General features: G+C 44.1%; 3 protein-coding genes and 1 long non-coding RNA gene across 6 annotated transcripts in view; 1 reads left to right on the top strand and 3 right to left on the bottom strand.

The window, feature by feature from the left end:
• The first annotated feature begins 109 nt into the window (after positions 1–109).
• Positions 110–1133, top strand: LOC148397649 (uncharacterized). The gene is made up of 2 exons (XR_015858628.1): positions 110–241; positions 501–1133. It is a non-coding gene; the product is annotated as an uncharacterized LOC148397649 (long non-coding RNA).
• Positions 1134–3797: 2664 nt separating this feature from the next.
• On the bottom strand, positions 3798–7845 carry mthfd2 (methylenetetrahydrofolate dehydrogenase (NADP+ dependent) 2, methenyltetrahydrofolate cyclohydrolase). Its single transcript, XM_088376656.1, has 8 exons — positions 7638–7845; positions 5724–5908; positions 5494–5616; positions 5113–5265; positions 4896–5003; positions 4707–4799; positions 4493–4618; positions 3798–4354 (listed from the first exon to the last, which is right to left on the bottom strand). Exons 1-8 carry the CDS (start codon positions 7715–7717, stop codon positions 4206–4208), a joined length of 1017 nt encoding a protein of 338 aa, XP_088232782.1. The 5' UTR covers positions 7718–7845; the 3' UTR covers positions 3798–4205.
• A 1094-nt stretch (positions 7846–8939) lies between these two features.
• Positions 8940–13706, bottom strand: ubac1 (UBA domain containing 1). Its single transcript, XM_088376655.1, has 10 exons — positions 13213–13706; positions 12637–12757; positions 12498–12571; positions 12260–12367; positions 11873–11975; positions 11686–11794; positions 11162–11477; positions 11000–11086; positions 10622–10760; positions 8940–10495 (listed from the first exon to the last, which is right to left on the bottom strand). The coding sequence occupies exons 1-10, from the start codon at positions 13348–13350 to the stop codon at positions 10380–10382; spliced, it is 1311 nt and encodes a 436-aa protein (XP_088232781.1). The 5' UTR covers positions 13351–13706; the 3' UTR covers positions 8940–10379.
• A 611-nt stretch (positions 13707–14317) lies between these two features.
• Positions 14318–17145, bottom strand: part of LOC148397646 (neurogenic locus notch homolog protein 1-like) — a 39058-nt gene continuing 36230 nt past the window's right edge. For all 3 annotated transcript variants that reach the window (XM_088375918.1, XM_088375917.1, XM_088375916.1), the window contains exons 33-34: positions 16990–17087; positions 14318–16772 (exon numbers count right to left, since the gene is read on the bottom strand). In XM_088375918.1, the coding sequence (XP_088232044.1) occupies positions 15618–16772; positions 16990–17087 (1253 nt within the window). In that variant the 3' untranslated portion in view covers positions 14318–15617. The remainder of the gene's footprint in view (positions 16773–16989; positions 17088–17145) is intronic.

Below are 17145 nucleotides of genomic sequence, written 5' to 3'. Positions count from 1 at the left end.
AGACGTTCAAGACAAAGGGTGGGTTCGGTATTGCTTCCGAGCGTGCACTGTTTCACCGGAACGTTCGGAAAGCCACTGCGTTGTTCTAATGTACTATTCGGTAAATTACATTACACCTGAAAACGGAGTGCTGGTGCGCGCACTCGACGCTCCGACTGGAGACCAGGTGCACCAGTGCTGCCTGCTTTTGGTAATGGGAGGGGATCGCACTCTTTCTCTCTGAGCACACCAAAGTGCACAGGTGAGTGTATTTCCGAACGCCCCCCGAAACACACACGCGCGCGCGCACACACAGTGGACTGTAGGATAGTGATGTGCATTCCAGTTCTTTTAGGTGAACTGAATAGAATCAGTTCACTCAAAAGATTCGTTCAAACGAATCGCCCCCCCCCCCCCCCACACTCACGCAGATCTGTTTTTGTTTTTTTACAACATCCCGTGGAAACAACTCATACACATCAATACAATATACTTGCTCAAGTGATTCGTTCTTTTCTCAGGTCATATGACTTCAACCAGTGGGTGTCGATAATGCGCATTGAAGCTGGTGTCGCCTCGCCGGAAAACAAAACGAAGAAGAAAATGACGTAACTTCCCGTTCACGAACGAGTTGTAAATTGCATTTCCCGTTCACCATCGAACGAATCTGTGTGAACGAATCAGTGAGTGATTTGCATTTCCAGTTCATCGCGAGAGCGGGTCAGTGAGGGAACGAATCCTGACTTTCCCGTTCGCGAACGAGCCAATGAGTGAACTGCCTTCCTTCCCGTGCATCAACGGATCAGTCAGTGAACGTGTTGTGTCTCCCTCCTGGCGTGAACTATGTAAGCCAGAATGTATATTTACGATTTGCCAAGGAAAGAAAGAACTCAGTGAAACACCACTTCTTTTATGTGCGTTTTTTTCCAAGCTAACGGCTAACTTTATTGCATGAAGGGAGGCGCCGTTATGCAACAACGGGGAGATTATGCTTCTCTTTGGGTAATCTTGATTTTATAACACTTAAAATAACGTGTATGTATATATACGCCTAAATATTGTTATCCAAGATATCTACTGCAATTTCACATTAGATTGCTGGTTTGAAATTTACTTTTATTATTATTTTAATAAACATTAAAAACTGTTAAAAATTGTCTGGTGTTTTATTCCTTGTTGTATTTTTTTGGGCACGAAAACAAAAATCTGACATTTGGTTAACTGCTTTATATGACAATATGTATAGGTGTTTTACGTTGTGTAATATGTGTTGGTGTCCCCCAAAATAAAGAGCAAGTAGTCAAAAACACATTCTTGACACGTACAAAAAATGCATAGTTATTGGGTACACCTGAAAATGGTGGTGTACCTAATGGAGTGTCCGTGTGACGTCACAGATCAACCAGCCAATCAGGAGGTGGGGGTGAGGGCGGGTGTGGCACTTTTCACTTTCAGTTCATCTTTGGCCATGATTTTTCCCTAATGCACTGGCCTGTTATTAGGTACACCTGAAAATGGCGGCGTACCTAAAGGAGTGTCCGTGTGACGTCACAGATCAAACAGCCAATCAGAAAGTGGGGGTGAGGGCGGGTGTGGCACTTTTCACTTTCAGTTAAGCTTTGGCCATGATTTTTCCCTAATGAACTGGCCTGTTATTAGGTACACCTGAAAATGGAGGCGTCCCTAAAGTAGTGTACGTGTGACATCACAGATCAAACAGCCAATCAGAAAGTGGGGGTGAGGGCGGGTGTGTCACTTTTCACTTAAACCAGGGGTGTCGACGTCCAGTCCTTGAGGGGCCGCGTTCCAACATGTTTTCTAAGTGAACCTCGTTAAGCGCAGGTGCGTGAAAAGTTTTAGCTTCTTTCACGTTCAAAAGGAGCTAAAAGTTTTCACGCACCTGCGCTTAACGAGGGAATCACACGGACACTCCATTAGGTCCACCGCCATTTTCAAGTGTACCTAATAACAGGCCACTTTATTAGGGAAATATCATGGTCAAAGGTCACAGGTGTCAAGCTCTAGTCCTCGGGGCCGCGTTCCAACATGTTTTCTAAGTGACCCTCGTTAAGCGCAGGTGCGTGAAAAGTTTTAGCTTCTTTCACGTTCAAAAGGAGCTAAAAGTTTTCACGCACCTGCACTTAACGAGGGAATCACACGGACACTCCATTAGGTACACCGCCATTTTCAAGTGTACCTAATAACAGGCCACTTTATTAGGAAAATATCATGGTCAAAGGTCACAGGTGTCAAGCTCTAGTCCTCGGGGCCGCGTTCCAACATGTTTTCTAAGTGACCCTCGTTAAGCGCAGGTGCGTGAAAAGTTTTAGCTTCTTTCACGTTCAAAAGGAGCTAAAAGTTTTCACGCACCTGCACTTAACGAGGGAATCACACGGACACTCCATTAGGTACACCGCCATTTTCAAGTGTACCTAATAATAGGCCACTTTATTAGGGAAATATCATAGTCAAAGGCCACAGGTGTCAAGCTCTAGTCCTCAGGGCCGCGTTCCAACATGTTTTCCAAGTGACCCTCGTTAAGCGCACCTGCGTGAAAACTTTTAGCTCCTTTCACGTTCAAAAGGAGCTAAAAGTTTTCACGCAGGTGTGTTTAACGAGGGTCACTTGGAAAACATATTGGAACGCGGCCCCTCGAGAACTGGAGGTTGCCACCCCTGGTTTAAGTGAAAAGTACCACACCCGCCCTCACCCCCACTTTCTGATTGGCTGGTTGATCTGTGACGTCACTCGGACACTCCATTAGGTACACCGCCATTTTTAGGTGTACCTAATAACAGGCCAGTTCATTAGGGAAAAATCATGGCCAAAGCTTAACTGAAAGTGAAAAGTGCCACACCCGCCCTCACCCCCACCTCCTGATTGGCTGGTTGATCTGTGACGTCACACGGACACTCCATTAGGTACACTGCCATTTTCAGGTGTACCTAATAACTTTATGCATTTTTTGTACGTATCAAGAATGTGTTTTTGACTACTTGCTCTTTATTTTGGGGGACACCAACACATTACACAACGTAAAATACGTAAAATATTGTCATATAAAGCAGTTAACCAAATGTCAGATTTTTGTTTTCATGCCCAAAAAATAAAAACAAGGAAAAAAACACCAGACAAGTTTTAACAGGTTTTAATGTTAATTAAAATAATAATAAAAGTAAATTTCAAACCAGCAATCAAATGTGAAATTGCAGTAGATATATTGGATAACAATATTTAGGCGTATATATACATACACGTTATTTTAAGTGTTATAAAATCAAGATTACCCAAAGAGAAGCATAATCTCCCCGTTGTTGCATAACGGCGCATCCCTTCATGCAATAAAGTTAGCCGTTAGCTTGGAGAAAACGTGCGTAAAAGAAGTGGAGTTTCAGTGAGTGGTTCTTTCTTTCTACATAGTTCACGCCAGGAGGGAGACGCAACACCTTCACTGACTGATCCGTTGATGCACGGGAAGGAAGGCACTTCACTCATTGGCTCGTTCGCGAACGGGAAAGTCAGGATTCGTTCCCTCACTGATCCGTTCTCGCGATGAACTGGAAATGCAGATCACTCACTCACTGATTCGTTCACTCACTACGGAACTGCAATTCACGACTCACTTTAGGAAGTGATTCGTTCACTCATTCACTGAAAGATATTCGTTGTTTTGAACGAATCGTTCACTCACACTACTGTAGGAGTTCCTATGTCAGTGCTGTGCAACTGTTGGAGAATGTTAAAGTTGTTTGAAAAGGGAGTGGAGAAGCTTTATACTAAAGTATGACTGACTGAAAGAAAACAGAAAAAACAGTCTGTAGAATAGTCACAAATATTTATTTCAGTTTTTACAAAGGCATTAGTGAATCTTAAAGCTTTTGTATACTGGTCAACGCGCTCCTGATGGAGTCAGCCCTTTTTTCTGCTCAACACTGCACCACTTTGCTTTTGAGGTGAACACCGCCACGTGCCCTTAAATACTTTAAACGCCGTTGAAGCAATAAATAAAAATCTCTTGTGATTCTTTTAACAAAATATTCCCAAAGTCAAACTGATTTCTGTCACATGTGTAGATGTAACAGTCAAGTGTGGGTGGGCATGAGAAAGGAATTAAAAATTAGGAAAAAAAAAAGAGAGGGAAGCCTTAAACTATACCTCCAGTCCCAGAAAAGAGAGTGAAAGGGGTTTGTGGAATGTTTTTTGTTTTGGGGTCTCTTCCCCCTCAATTAAGATGCGGCTGCCATGCGAATCCTCTCAGGAGGATAGAGCAAGACATTCTTGGCTGCTTTGATGGTGTTCTTCATGAGCATGGCCACCGTCATGGGCCCCACACCACCTGGCACCGGCGTGATGAAGCCCGCCTTCTGTCTTACACCTGACACACACGCAAAAAATATTTTTAACAACAGATACAAACAATAATGCTATCGGCTCTTCTCTAAAGCAAAATGTTGTTTTTGAGATCGATAACATCTTCATCTTGAAAGGTTGTACGTTTTGTTTTCAAATTTACCTTCAAAGTCCACATCTCCAACGAGCCTGCTCTTGCCGGTGACTGGGTCCTGCACCCGGTTGATGCCCACGTCAATGACAGCCGCACCCTCTTTAATCATGTCAGCGGTTATGAGGTTAGGAATTCCTGAGGTCAAACGAGAACGACAACAATAAGAATCTTGGTGCCGTTTACACAACCCGGATGACACAACGAGGAGGAAGTTTTGTCACACCTGCGGCGGCGATGACAATGTCCGCGATTTGAGTGTGATGTCGGAGTTGATCCTTGGGAGTGTAACGGTGGGAGATGGTCACAGTGGCGTCACCTGGGAGCACACAGGGGCACATGGTGGTCAAACACAAGAGCACTGTGTGTCCGTGTTCCAACAGACTTGGAGATTTGCTCGACCACATCAGCTTACCTCCCGGTCTCTCGTGCCTTCCGTCCGTGTGCAGCAGCATGGCGATGGGCATGCCCACGTTCTTGGAACGGCCCGCCACCACTACGTTCTTGCCCACGGTGGGAATGCCTGAATAGCCAAAGCAAACACACCGTTCTTTAGAGGAGACCCATCACGACACGCCGCCGCCTCCCAAGTGTAGGCAAAAATGTCATCGCTAGGTGGGCGCCGCGGGTACCTGTGCGTTTGATGATCTCCATGACCCCCCAGGGCGTGGCGGGCAACATGCTGGACTGATCCAAGCACATGCGGCCCACGTTGACCACGTGGAAGCCGTCCACGTCCTTGGTGGGGGCGACGGCGTTGCAGATGGTGCGTTCGTCGATGTGATCTGCATGCCGACAAACATTGATCATTTAGGCTCTATGCTCCACCTCGCTTCATGATCACACATTTTGCGCAGGGGTCAAAATAATAGCAGTCATGCTTTGCAACCATCTGGTAACAAGAAACTATTTTGAAGTACGTTAAGAAACTTCTGAACTTTCGTTTTTTTACTCTTGTCAAGAGTTAACTTGAAGCATAGGTGATATTGCGTCCGTTCTTAACGTTTACCCACCTGGCAGAGGCAGCTGCACGAGCAGGCCGTCCACGCGGTGGTCCGTGTTGAGCTTAAAGATGAGGTCCAACAGCTCTTCCTCGCTGATGTCGGAACGTTTGAGGATTGTCTCGCTGGAGATTCCTGAGGGAGACGCAGCAAATGTTCACTCAACTGAATGTGATTATTAATCATCATTTTGGAACACGCAAGAGATGAAAATCTTAAATCTGCAGCCCGTGCGTCCTCACCGACATCGGCGGCCGATCGGGTCTTGTTGAGGACGTACGAGTGGCTGGCCGGGTTGTCGCCAACCAAAATGACGCTGAGGTGAGGCCGCCGGTGTCCGGCCAACATCCATTTTTCCACGTCGCACCGTGCCTCGTCCCGGATCTGGCGTGCCAGCTTCTTTCCTGAGATGACAACCGCCTCCTGCCTGTCGAGCACACATCAAGAAAAAAAAGATTTTTTTTAATACAACTACCATTTTTTTGGGTAATATTCAAGTGTGAACAAGTGTGAATACTTTTTATATCTAGTACAGTGCTGCATACTCTGGCACACACTACCACCTGTAGCCTCTAAAATTAGTTGCCGCTCGAGCTGTCCGGGCCATATGTTGACACACACACACACACACACACACACACACACAGTCACACTGGAGCCGCCCGCTAACTCCAGAGCAATGACTTCCCCGTGCCAGCGAAGCAAAGAAGGTTCCAAGGAAGAAAAATAAAAGTCTTTTCCAAAAAGACTTAGGGGTGTAATTTACTGTGTGACCACAGAGCCAGCCAAACAATTAGCAGGGCCAACTTTTACGCTTACATAACCCAAAACACACATCAGAGGGAGGAGAATGCTCTGGCAAGGAATTGAAGAGCAATGAGGCGTTGACTGGTGATGTAACAACGCTTTTGTTATGCCAAAGCAAATTACAGTAACTTGGGGAAGAAAAGTAGCACAACCCGAGGACGCACCTACATTTGAAAATGGGACAATTTATTTTCGTCAGTATAAAGTGTACAAAATTAAATTAAAAATACACTTGCTTAGACTCCTAACCTGGAATAAAATATGATAAAATGAAGTGGAATTTAAAAACTACAAACATATGCTAGTGGTTTTCCTTCAAAATGTATATCTTTTACACTTCACTGGTTTCTTTTATATCAAACAAATTGTTTTAGGTTATTCACCTGACATGTTTCGGCGGTGAATAACCTAAAACAATTTGTTTGATATAAAAGAAACCAGTGAAGTGATTAAATAAGGAAAAACAAAATGAACTTAGTACAAGTATATCTTTTACAATTGAAATGGAGTGGGGAAAAAAATAATTAGTTTGCAACTTTTCTTCCCCTGAGATGAAAATATATGGACTAAACAGTTTTAAAATTCATGTTGCTTACTTCTAAATTATACAGGATTTCCTGAAAATAAAACGTTAAATAAACCTCTTCTTTTTAACAAATCTTCAAAAAAATATATGGTAAACAAAAACGCTTAATCTTTCCTCAAACTGATGTCCACATAATGTTAAAAACCAATAATTCAAGGAAAAAAAAAAGAACGATCCTTAATACAGTAATGCCTTTCTTGCTGACGAGAGAATTTATTTCTATTTCAAGTACAGTATGCACTTGAGATCAAATTTTATGATGCACATGCAAGCCCTGATCACCAAACGGCTCGTCTTGTGACTTGACTTGTGCTGGACACGAGGTAAAAGTTAATTAAATTGACTAATAATTGGCAGTACGGGACATTTTACCTTTTAATATGTAGCAGTGTGGGTCTTTATTGTGCATGTGAAGGAGCTGACGTTGGAAATGTGTGCATATGTGCGTGTAAGGGCATGTCATCACCTCCCTGCAAAACTGCAACAGGGGGTGCAAACGCTCGGGTGGATTTCATCAGCCACCGTGCTCTAATACCGGCATGACGATAGAGGGCGCTCTCTCGAAGAGAGGAGCTACATTCTGGTATATTGGCCAGTTAAAAACTCGCGTTTTCAAGGCTCGATTGGAACTAGAGTAATACTAAAGCGTAAAAGAAAAAAACCACAGAGTAGAAGCAGACATTTTCGACGACAGAAAACGTGCAGAAGAAAAAGGAAGCCATGTTGAGTAGTAGCGTGGTCGTTTATATGGCGGCGGGCTCACCTCGAGGCGGACGTGTGGAGGAGACACAGCTGATGGCGAGAGTGCTGGCACAGTTTCCTGAGAGTCCTGACCGCTGCCATGGTGATGGCTAAAGTTGTTAGAGGGCAAACTGGCCGAACGACGAGGAAGGCGGAAGAAGAGCGAGGGAAGCTCCGAGGGCTGACAGAACGTCTCCGTCTGTGGCGGCAGGAAGAGCCGCAGAGGTGCTTTTTATACGATCCCGCCCATTGTTTTGCGTCATCATGACGTACAGGCTGACTGGCCCCTCCCCCGCTGCTTCGGATCGGCTGATGACATAATTTCACTTTTTTGCGCTATGTGCTTGATTGTCTTTGAAACGTATACAGTGCTTATTGTAATTTCCCTTCTATGCTTTATGTGCTTTATTTGTTGTCTTTGCAACGTATGCAACGCTTGTTGGAAATGTGAAAATTGTAACCAGAGGTGGAAAAATGTATAAAATACTGTACTAAATATAACAGTACTGACAGACTGTGAAATGCACTTGAGGATAAAAGCAAGTACACTTCAATCTACAATTGTACTTTTGAGTAGTCCTTATATTTTTACCAGTTTTTTTCTAAATATACAAAAATTAAATAATTCTTGAATCATTCTTATAGCACTCAAGTACATGTGGAGGGAAAATGGAGAGAGAAAAAAAACGCTCGTAGTTGTCATATTAACAAATACAGTATGTGTATTTTTTTATCAAAAGCAATTGCATTCATGTTGATTTGCAATACGTGTCATATTACTTTAGATGAAAATGAGAAGTTTCAAGGAAAATATTTGATTAAGTCACTATTTTAAAAATAAAAAGTCACTTAAAAAGATTAAAGTCCCAACAAAATGTGACTGAAATATATATCAGTATACTTCAGAATAAAAAAAAAAAACGTCCTTGTCTAAATGTATCATTTCTTGTGCTTTTCGATCAAGGGCGCAGTATTTAATGTCCAGAAACATCTGGCATAAAAGTGTAACAAGAAAATATCTTGTGGTTGACGTCGATGTCAGTAGTAGGTGGAGATGTCTTTGGGCGTAGTTGAGGCGATCGTCACAAGATTAAGAAACTTTGAGTCAAAAGAAAAAAAAAAAAAAAAAGAAACGCAAAAGAAAAAAAAAGAAAACGTTTTCCGAGCACTCATCCAAATGCAAAAAAAAAAAAAGTCACCGTAAAACTACGTTTTGGTATATTAATTTCGTAAACAAAGCTTACGTTAACACCAGGAGACAAAATGATAGTTTTCCACGACGCATTGACGCGTAACCGCTGAAATAAAAACAAACCACCACAGGTCGTGTTTGAATTAACAAAGTGTTAATGATAGACGCGACGATTCAAACCAATTTCATTTTTCTTCACATTCAAAGACGGGCTTGTTATAAATAATTTTCTTTTCATATAAATAAGAAGAGTAACCGTCGACAACCGTGTCCTACACACACACAAACACACTCCTTACAAATGTCTTAATATTGGACTTTGTGGTGACAACTCAGGATAAATCTGAAATGAGCAATTTCACCTTTACAGGTCAACTTAATTTGTAAACCTTTGAATGAAAACATCCAACAGTTCAACGCTTTAGTAAGTTTTGCATAACTTGCTGTTCTCTAACCACGGCAGTTCACGTTTTAAAATTCAGATGCCACTGTTTTTTTCTGCCATCAGCTGGGACAGGGACTGGAGGAGGAGTCACAGAGAGGCAAAGACGTGGACGTTCTTGGAAATCCATAAGTGTTATATAACAACTTGTTGGGAATGTTGCTCTTCTGCTGAGCTTTGCTCGAGAATGGGAAACTCAAACGTAGCAGTAGTTGGACAAGCGCATTCACAAGTTAAGAGAAGGCCAATCGTTCTTCACCCCCCTTTTTCCATAATATCCATGTTTGTCCCACGTCCTCCAAACAAAAGGGACTTTTTGTTCTTTACAGGTTAGCCATGGCTTGCTACGGACCAGGCGGAACGTACTGTGCATTTTAGGCCAGCTCGTTCGTGTGTCTTTAACCCTCCTGTCATGACACAAAGCGTTAAATTGAAGTGAAAGAACATTTGTTAAGTGTGCAGGGCAGATTCAATTTTAGACCGTGTGCTCATCTCCTAAAATATACAAATGTTTAAATTAAATATTTGTTCCCCCCCCTTTCAAGACTTGGGGGGGGGGGGGAAGTAATTCCATGGATGATCCAGTCGATCAATATTTTTTGTTTCTGTATAAACAGGATGTGTTGTGTTTACTTTTGTTTGCCATGGAAGTAGACCAACGAAGGCAAGTGTGTTCAATTGTCAAACTGCATGTCATTGTTTTGTCTTGCACTTAAAAACCAATGAGAACATGGTTAAAAATGTTACTGTTAATCTCAAAGATGAAATTGGATCTTTCTTTTCATTGTGGCCCTAATACTCTCTTGTGAATATAACAGGAGGGTTAAAAGAGAATACAAATGAATAAATAAAAAAGAAAAACACACGTAACGATACACAATGCCGAAGGTGAGGCGTAAACGTTGGTCATGCACGTTTGTGTGTTTGTTGGTGGCAACAATGATATTGCAAAATAACTAGAAATTGCTCTAGTTAGAATGTAAAAACAAGCTCGTAAATAGAACTTTGTATAGTCGCTGTAATAATATTTTTTTTCATATACTTTACTGTTATAAATATTTACTGTAAAGGTACAACTTTAATTACACACGCAGCGGCCACATTCACACGTGGGGGTGGGGTTCTCGCCCCTATGTGCGATTGAGGGTCTGGAAGATTCTGGATATCTGGAGCATGACGGGGCCCGTCTCAGGGTCGTTCATCCACTGGGTGCTGTTCAGCGGGTTTTCCAGCATATCCTCGAAGGCTACACGCGCAGGGAAACGGATCGGGTGAGCTCAGGTCATCACAAACGGACTTAGGGTAAGGATCAATCCCGAAATCTCACAAAAAGCGAGCGAGCGAGCGTGTATGTATGTATGCATGCATGTACCGAGGAGAGTCTTGGGGTTGGTTAAACCCAATTGGACCACAGGGTTCTCCAGGATGGCCTGGAAGAGCGGACTGTTGGTGTCGATGCCTTTGTCCAAGTCCTCTGCAGATGGCTTCTTGTCTCCCAGCAACCACTCGCACTGTAACAATGTCATTTCATTCCAGTCATTAAAAGAAGAAATTCTCTGAGGAGAATGTTGTGCTCTAAATGCATAACATTCAATGGAGGAAAAAATAAAAATTGAACAAAAAGGGCTTTTTTCAGTTTATGTGAGTAAAGCTGTTGTGATTACAATACGTCATTTTATTCAAGAGATAAAAAGAAGCTTATGTTTCCATCCATGGGTAACTTGCTACAAATAAGGGCACGTGTGCCTACCGCAGCATCTTGCTGGTTGTTGTTGACTTTGAGCGCGTCGATCACCTGCTTCTCCTCAAAGCCCATCTCCATCAGGGCGAACACCGCCTGCAAAGCAGACGCCTGTGCTCAACGGCGAGCGGATCGAGTCGGCAGAGGAAACAACCACGACGGGGCACTTACTCTCGAGTCAGGTCTGAACTCCCTTTTCCTACGAATCCTCTTGAAAATCTCTGTGAGGTCATCCGCTCGATTGCCGCCGCCGCCGCTCTCGTCCGTGCTGGACAGGCTGCGTCGCGAGGCCGACGAGCAGGGAGGCGTTTTGGAGGAGCTCGCGGCCGACGAGTTTGGGTTAGCGGAGGCGCCGGCCGTCGCGGCAGCAGAAGAAGAAGCAGCAGCAGAAGAAGAAGCGGCAGCATCTTGACTGGGCAGCGGCGTGTCCACGGAGGGGTCGTCGACGTGCTCGATCAGCCATTCCATGGCCTGCGTCACCGACATGCTGGGCGGAGAAGACACAGTAGGACACAGTCAGTCAGTAGGGCGAGCAAAAAGCCAGAAAAAGAGGCACAGCGCCACGGCAGGGCAAAGCTTGCAAGTGGGAAAGTCTGAGAAGGAAGCGCTAAGACAGGCAATAAACAAAAAAAAAAACACAAGGTGAAAAGGAGGAGCAGTTGCATAGCGGCGACTCGCCCCGACGCGAGACTCACTGGTTGAGTCTGAGAGCTTTGACGGCTCTGCTCTCGGGGAAGCCCATCTCGGTGAGTTGCTGAAGGGCCGCCTCATCCACGCGGTCGTCCTCGTCCTCGTCTAGCATGTCTGCGGGCAGGCGGAGCACAGATGCGGGTTATGTGAGGAGAACATTTTTTAAAAATTCATTGAGGTGCGAACCGCTACCGTTGGCCTTTTTGAAAAGCTCCACAGCGTCGGGGTTCAAGGCCAGAAGCTTCTGGGCCACTTCGATGAGGGACACCAGGATCTTTCGGAGCTCCGTCTGAAACTGGACAACGGCTAATAATTAAGTCAGGGAAGCTGCTTTACTTTTTCTTTGGCGAGGACTTTGGCTCATATTGTGTACACTCTAAAATTATTTCTCGTTTCATTTTTCACCAATTTTTTTCCAAACAATAGTTTAGTTAGGTCCTCCCAAGCAACTCCAAAGGTTTGTCATCAAATTCAATTACGTATTGTTAAAAACTTGATGAGGACGCAGGCGAGCCGAAGAACAGAGGCCGCAGATGTGCAAACGCATGGGGCCATTTGACGAGAACGAGTCCAACTTACGTCTCTGATGTTGTGCTGCGTGACAATGCGGTCCGAGTGGCGAGTGCTTAGGTGGGCGGTGGCTTTCAAGATGGCGTCCTTGTCCGGGGCCTTGTTGTCGTGTTTTTTCTGATGCATTAGCACAACACTTTCCTTTAGCAATGTTGTGATAACATTATTCATCCAGTATGCAGTTTTTTTTACTGTCACAGTGAAACTGAATTTTCATCTCTACTTCTCAAGAGTTCTCTGGTCCTACCTTTTCTTCAGCGCACACCTCCGCCATTTTGGGAGGCGCTGGCGGTGGTCTTTTCTTTATGAGCAGCAGAATATCTGAAAAAATAAAAAAGACTTCCTTGTGGAATGTTTCTTATTAGACAGAATGGCTTTCTTGCTACCTTTATCTTTGAGGCTTTCATCCGCCACTGTTTTGGTGTCACTCAGCACTCGCTCTGTGGCAACGTGGATGAGTTTGTGGTGGGTCAGTGTCTTGGGGTCGTCCAAATTTCCTTGCGCACACTGCGACATACAAAACACACATTTGTTACCAAACCAAAACATGGGTGGAAAAAATATTTTTTCAGTTTTATTATTGTCCTTTATCAACAGCATCATTCGCGCATAGGCACAATCAAATACACACACACAAAATATTACTTTACAAAGTATACTGACGATTACAGACGTTTATGTCCCTAATGTTCTGAAAGCAGAATGTAAGGCTAATGAAACTGAATACGAGTATGTAGTGTATAATATTACATGTCATAAATATAGCCACATCCAAAAAGGGAAAGTGAACTGCTCGTATCGGAGACGAAGTGAGGAGATTGAGGGAGGGAAGCCGAGCCTAAAAATAACCACAGCCAGCAAGCCAGCCCAGCCCGCTCGCCATTTATATGAACTTAAGTATAAATACGAGGGCCGGCTGACACTCGCAGAGCAAACAAGCATAAAAAGGGAGGAAAGCTCACATGTTTCAAGCACTTCTCCTTGAGTTTCTCCACCGTGCTGTCTTCCGGGATGTCCTCCAGCCACTCGGCGCCGTCCACGGTGCAGATGTGAATCTTCAACACTTTACCTGCGAACATCTTTTCCTCCTGGACGAACATGGCGGCCCCGGTTTTGGGTCTTTTTTTTACGGCTAAAATATATATATATATTTTAGCTTAGCAGCAGTTATTTTACATGAGGCGCCACCATCCACCGCCTCCTCCGGCTAGCTGTCTAGCAAAGCTCACAGTCGGTTGTGTCAAAGCTCGCGGCGGCTAACGGCTAAATCTTTCGGTAAAGGGACATTTTTGGGTACTCGGAGGCCGGCGAGCTTGCTCCGTGGCCCGGCCAAAATTAGTGGCTTATTTCCGCGACCCCCCTCCAGCTTTCACGTTACAAAGCGCTAACGGCAAGCTCCGCTGACAGCGGGGAAAGCCTATTTTTACTGTCACGTTTCAACTTTGAACTGGACAGTGGCGGCGGTGCATCATGGGATTTGTTGTCCAGTGAAAAAAACCTTTAAAATGTTTTCTGAAAACGTAAAGTAAGATAAATATTTCTATGATATAATTACAATAATTGTATGATTATTTAAGTCATTTCAGTCATCAGCCATCAGTTATTCATCAGTTAGTCATCAGTTATTCAGTCCACTAAATGAATAACAATGTAAAACATGTGTACTCCTTACTCATTACAGACTTAAGTGCGAATTGTGTGGTTAAATGTTCATAAATGAATAATGCGAATTTGCAAAATGTTTTTTAATGGCTTTGCTGCTCCAATGAAAGGTTGGCGCAAGGGACTGACGTAATGACATGATTCCTCCACCAGGAGGAGATATTCGTCATAAAACACAAGCTGAACGGAACGTTGCGCGTGCATGGTCACATGGTACCAGAAGTTATGCTCAGTTAGCACACTTCTTATTTATTTATTTATTTAATTGTTTAATATTCATAGTTTGTTTTGATTTTTTTTTCATAACAATTAACTGAATGTACTGTAAATATTAACTGTAATCAGAACGTTATTACTGTATTACCAGTACTTTCTATCACTTGCGCAACAAAAAATACAGGACAATTTTAAAACCAAGAGGTGTCGTTTATTAGGCCGAGAAACATTTTTTTCCACACTGGATTTCTATGCCAGTCATATGTTTTTACAAAACAAAATCTCATTTCAGGGTGCATGTAAAACATATTGATGTACAGTCACCCTTTTTATTTAGCAAAAACATTTGAAAACATACACAAATTTATTTTATGATTTAAGACATCAGATTTCTTCAACAAAATCTTGCTTACAGGGGAAATTGATGAACTATTTACAACATGGGGAACACAGCCATAGGCTCAAACAAATTGGAGGAAGGTGTGTTTTCTTTCCTTGACTCCCTCCTGCTTGACAAGACTCAGTGCCCAAACAGGCCAGTTTGACAAACGACACAGGACTTAATATAAAGCCTGGTTTAACACAGCCAATCTCCAAGATGGCCTTTAAACTGTACATATTCGTATTTCCTTTTGTTCAGTCATACGTTTACTTTGTACAAAAAAAAAAAAACACAAACACGCCCGTAACACTGGAAGTTCTCCATGGAATGCCCCTTGAATGCAATTTTCTTTAGATACAAAGATTAGCTACACAACAAATAAAATTGAGCCAAAAGGAAACAAATAAATAGCCAGTGTATGTATGGAAAAAGTAAAAGAATAGAACAGAACAGAAGAGTAAACAGGATTTAACAGCAACATCTACAGGCAGGCAATGTTTTTAAATAAAGACATTAATAAATAAAAATGAAAAAAAGAAACAATAGTGGATGAAAGCCATGTTTCGGTTAGTAGAAAGAAAAAAAAAAGGCAATTCCAAACGTCCAAATTTGACCTGATTTATTTAGTACAAATATTTTTTCTAAAGAAAAACACTCTTCCAAAAGGTTTGTGATATTGGGCTTGCAGGGTGAACGTAAAATGCATGACCTAAATTTGACCATCGATAAACTTTTCGCACAACTTGCTGTTCTCCAACAAGGAGTTAAACAAGGATAAAGTATAATTAAAGAATAAAATACATGGTGCAAAAAGCAAGAGTGTGTTGATTTTATTTGATTTATTAATGAACTCTGTAATGGCCATGTGAAGCCAATAAACCGTAAATCCCAATATCGCAGACTTTATGGATGTAATGTATTGGCTCAATAAAATGCTGGGAAAGAGTGGTATAAAAGCATATAAAATATTCTGAGTCGCCCGTTTCATCTTTTTTTTTTTTTTTTTTTTTTTTTTTTACAAAAATATACCGGATCATTCGAGCAAACGAGACATGATTAAATGAAGGTAAAAAGATACAATAAAATACAGAGCGATGGGTCCCTTTTTCACTTGAACTGCTCTGCCAGGTGTCCCATTTGGGCCGGCATGCTAGTGGGTGGACTGGAGATTCCCTCTGACCAGTCCGACATGTTGGAGTGCGGCGAGGAGCTGGACCACTGGTCGGGCGAGCCCGGCGAAGGCGTCAGAAAGGGGTGGTCCGGCACCTGGACCTGATGGCTGGGTGTGTTGCCGTCCACGGGGCCCGAGTAGCTGTGCTGAGAGGGTGGCGTGAGGAACTGGGCGCCCAGTGCGGCCGGCATTATCTGGGCCTCCTGGGGCAGGATGGTGCGGATGGGCACGGGACCCTGCTGGAGCTCCGGGGGGCTCAGATCGGCGTTGATAAAGTTCTGGTTCTGGAGTTGCTGGAGGTTCTGCATCTGCTGCATGATTGGATTGAGGCGGTTGCCGGGAATGCTCGCGTAGGCCATCATTTGAGGGTGCCCGCTGTGGGGGCCAGTCATCATCCCGTGCTGAGCACTGTTCCTCATGGCGCCAAACTGCATCCTGGACATCCAGTCGCACTGGCCAGTGGATCCAGACACGGGCATGTGCGTGAGGCGTGGGGGGAGCGGGTCGAATTGCATCCGCGCCAGCTCCTGCTTGCTGGGCATGACCATGTGGCCGACGCCCATGTGCGGGTCCGACATGGTTTGGAGGTGGCTCAGCGCCGCGGGCGTCATAACGGGCGGGGACGCGGCGTCCGAGCCGTAGCCGCGAGGCGACTCCAGCGAATCCACCGGGGAGAGCACGGCCGAGCTGTCCAGCAAGCTGCCGGGCGGCTTCCCATCCTGCGAGTTCTTCTTCTTCACTTTCATGTCTTTGGCGTCCTTGCAGACCTTGGCGCCGGGTTTGCGAGCCTTCTTGCCGCCCGCCGGGCCCTGGCCCTGAGGCGGGGGCTGTTTCATGCCGCCCAGGTAGCCGTTGGGGCAGAGCGGGGGCGACAAGGCGTTACCCAGGGCACCCGCGTGCATGGGGGGACTCCGCACTAGATTGTACTCGTCCATCAGACGGACAATGTCGTGATGCATTCGCTCCTGGGCGATGTCTCGGGGAAGTCGGTCCATGTGGTCCGTTATCTCCCGGTTGGCAAAGTGGTCCAGCAGGACTTTAGCTGTCTCGTAGCTTCCCTCCCGGGCTGCTAAAAACAACGGCGTCTCCTCCTGAGGTGAACCCAACGAGAGACAGGAAGCGATGCTTAAACGGTTCTTGATGGTACGGATCAAAGGATTCAAAGACAAATACGGTAATTGTGTATATATTTGTGTTTTTAATCTAATATTCTTATATTTGTAGTGTCATCTAACTTTATATTCTATAATAGTGTATATAGATACATATTTTTATCATTTTACATAGATGTAAATGCTGTTTTGGTACCTTATTGTTCTGCATGTCCTTGTTGGCGCCACTCTTGAGCAGCACGACAGCAGCCGCCACGTTATTCACAGCGGCGGCCCAATGTAACGCTGACTTGCCTGAGAGGACAAACGCAATGTCATAATCCAAAATTTGATTCCAGTTTTGTTGTTGTTT

Source organism: Syngnathus floridae, chromosome 5 (assembly GCF_059516105.1).
Source record: "Syngnathus floridae isolate MCC-2025c chromosome 5, RoL_Sflo_1.0, whole genome shotgun sequence".
In the NCBI taxonomy this organism is placed as follows: domain Eukaryota; kingdom Metazoa; phylum Chordata; class Actinopteri; order Syngnathiformes; family Syngnathidae; genus Syngnathus; species Syngnathus floridae.
This window is presented reverse-complemented; position numbering and strand designations above follow the sequence as displayed.

Bases quoted from the DNA above. Each gene is read 5' to 3' on its own strand.
- mthfd2 (XM_088376656.1), bottom strand. From the start codon at position 7,717: ATGGCAGCGGTCAGGACTCTCAGGAAACTGTGCCAGCACTCTCGCCAT. The intron at 5,909-7,637 runs GTGAGCCCGCCG...TGTGCTCGACAG, and splicing joins CTCCACACGTCCGCCTCGAG to GCAGGAGGCGGTTGTCATCT. The intron at 4,619-4,706 runs GTGTGACAAAAC...GTTTGACCTCAG, and splicing joins CATTGTCATCGCCGCCGCAG to GAATTCCTAACCTCATAACC.
- ubac1 (XM_088376655.1), bottom strand. From the start codon at position 13,350: ATGTTCGTCCAGGAGGAAAAGATGTTCGCAGGTAAAGTGTTGAAGATT. The intron at 11,976-12,259 runs GTAAGTTGGACT...GCCGTTGTCCAG, and splicing joins CGCAGCACAACATCAGAGAC to TTTCAGACGGAGCTCCGAAA. The intron at 11,478-11,685 runs GTGAGTCTCGCG...TTCTCCGCCCAG, and splicing joins AAAGCTCTCAGACTCAACCA to CATGTCGGTGACGCAGGCCA.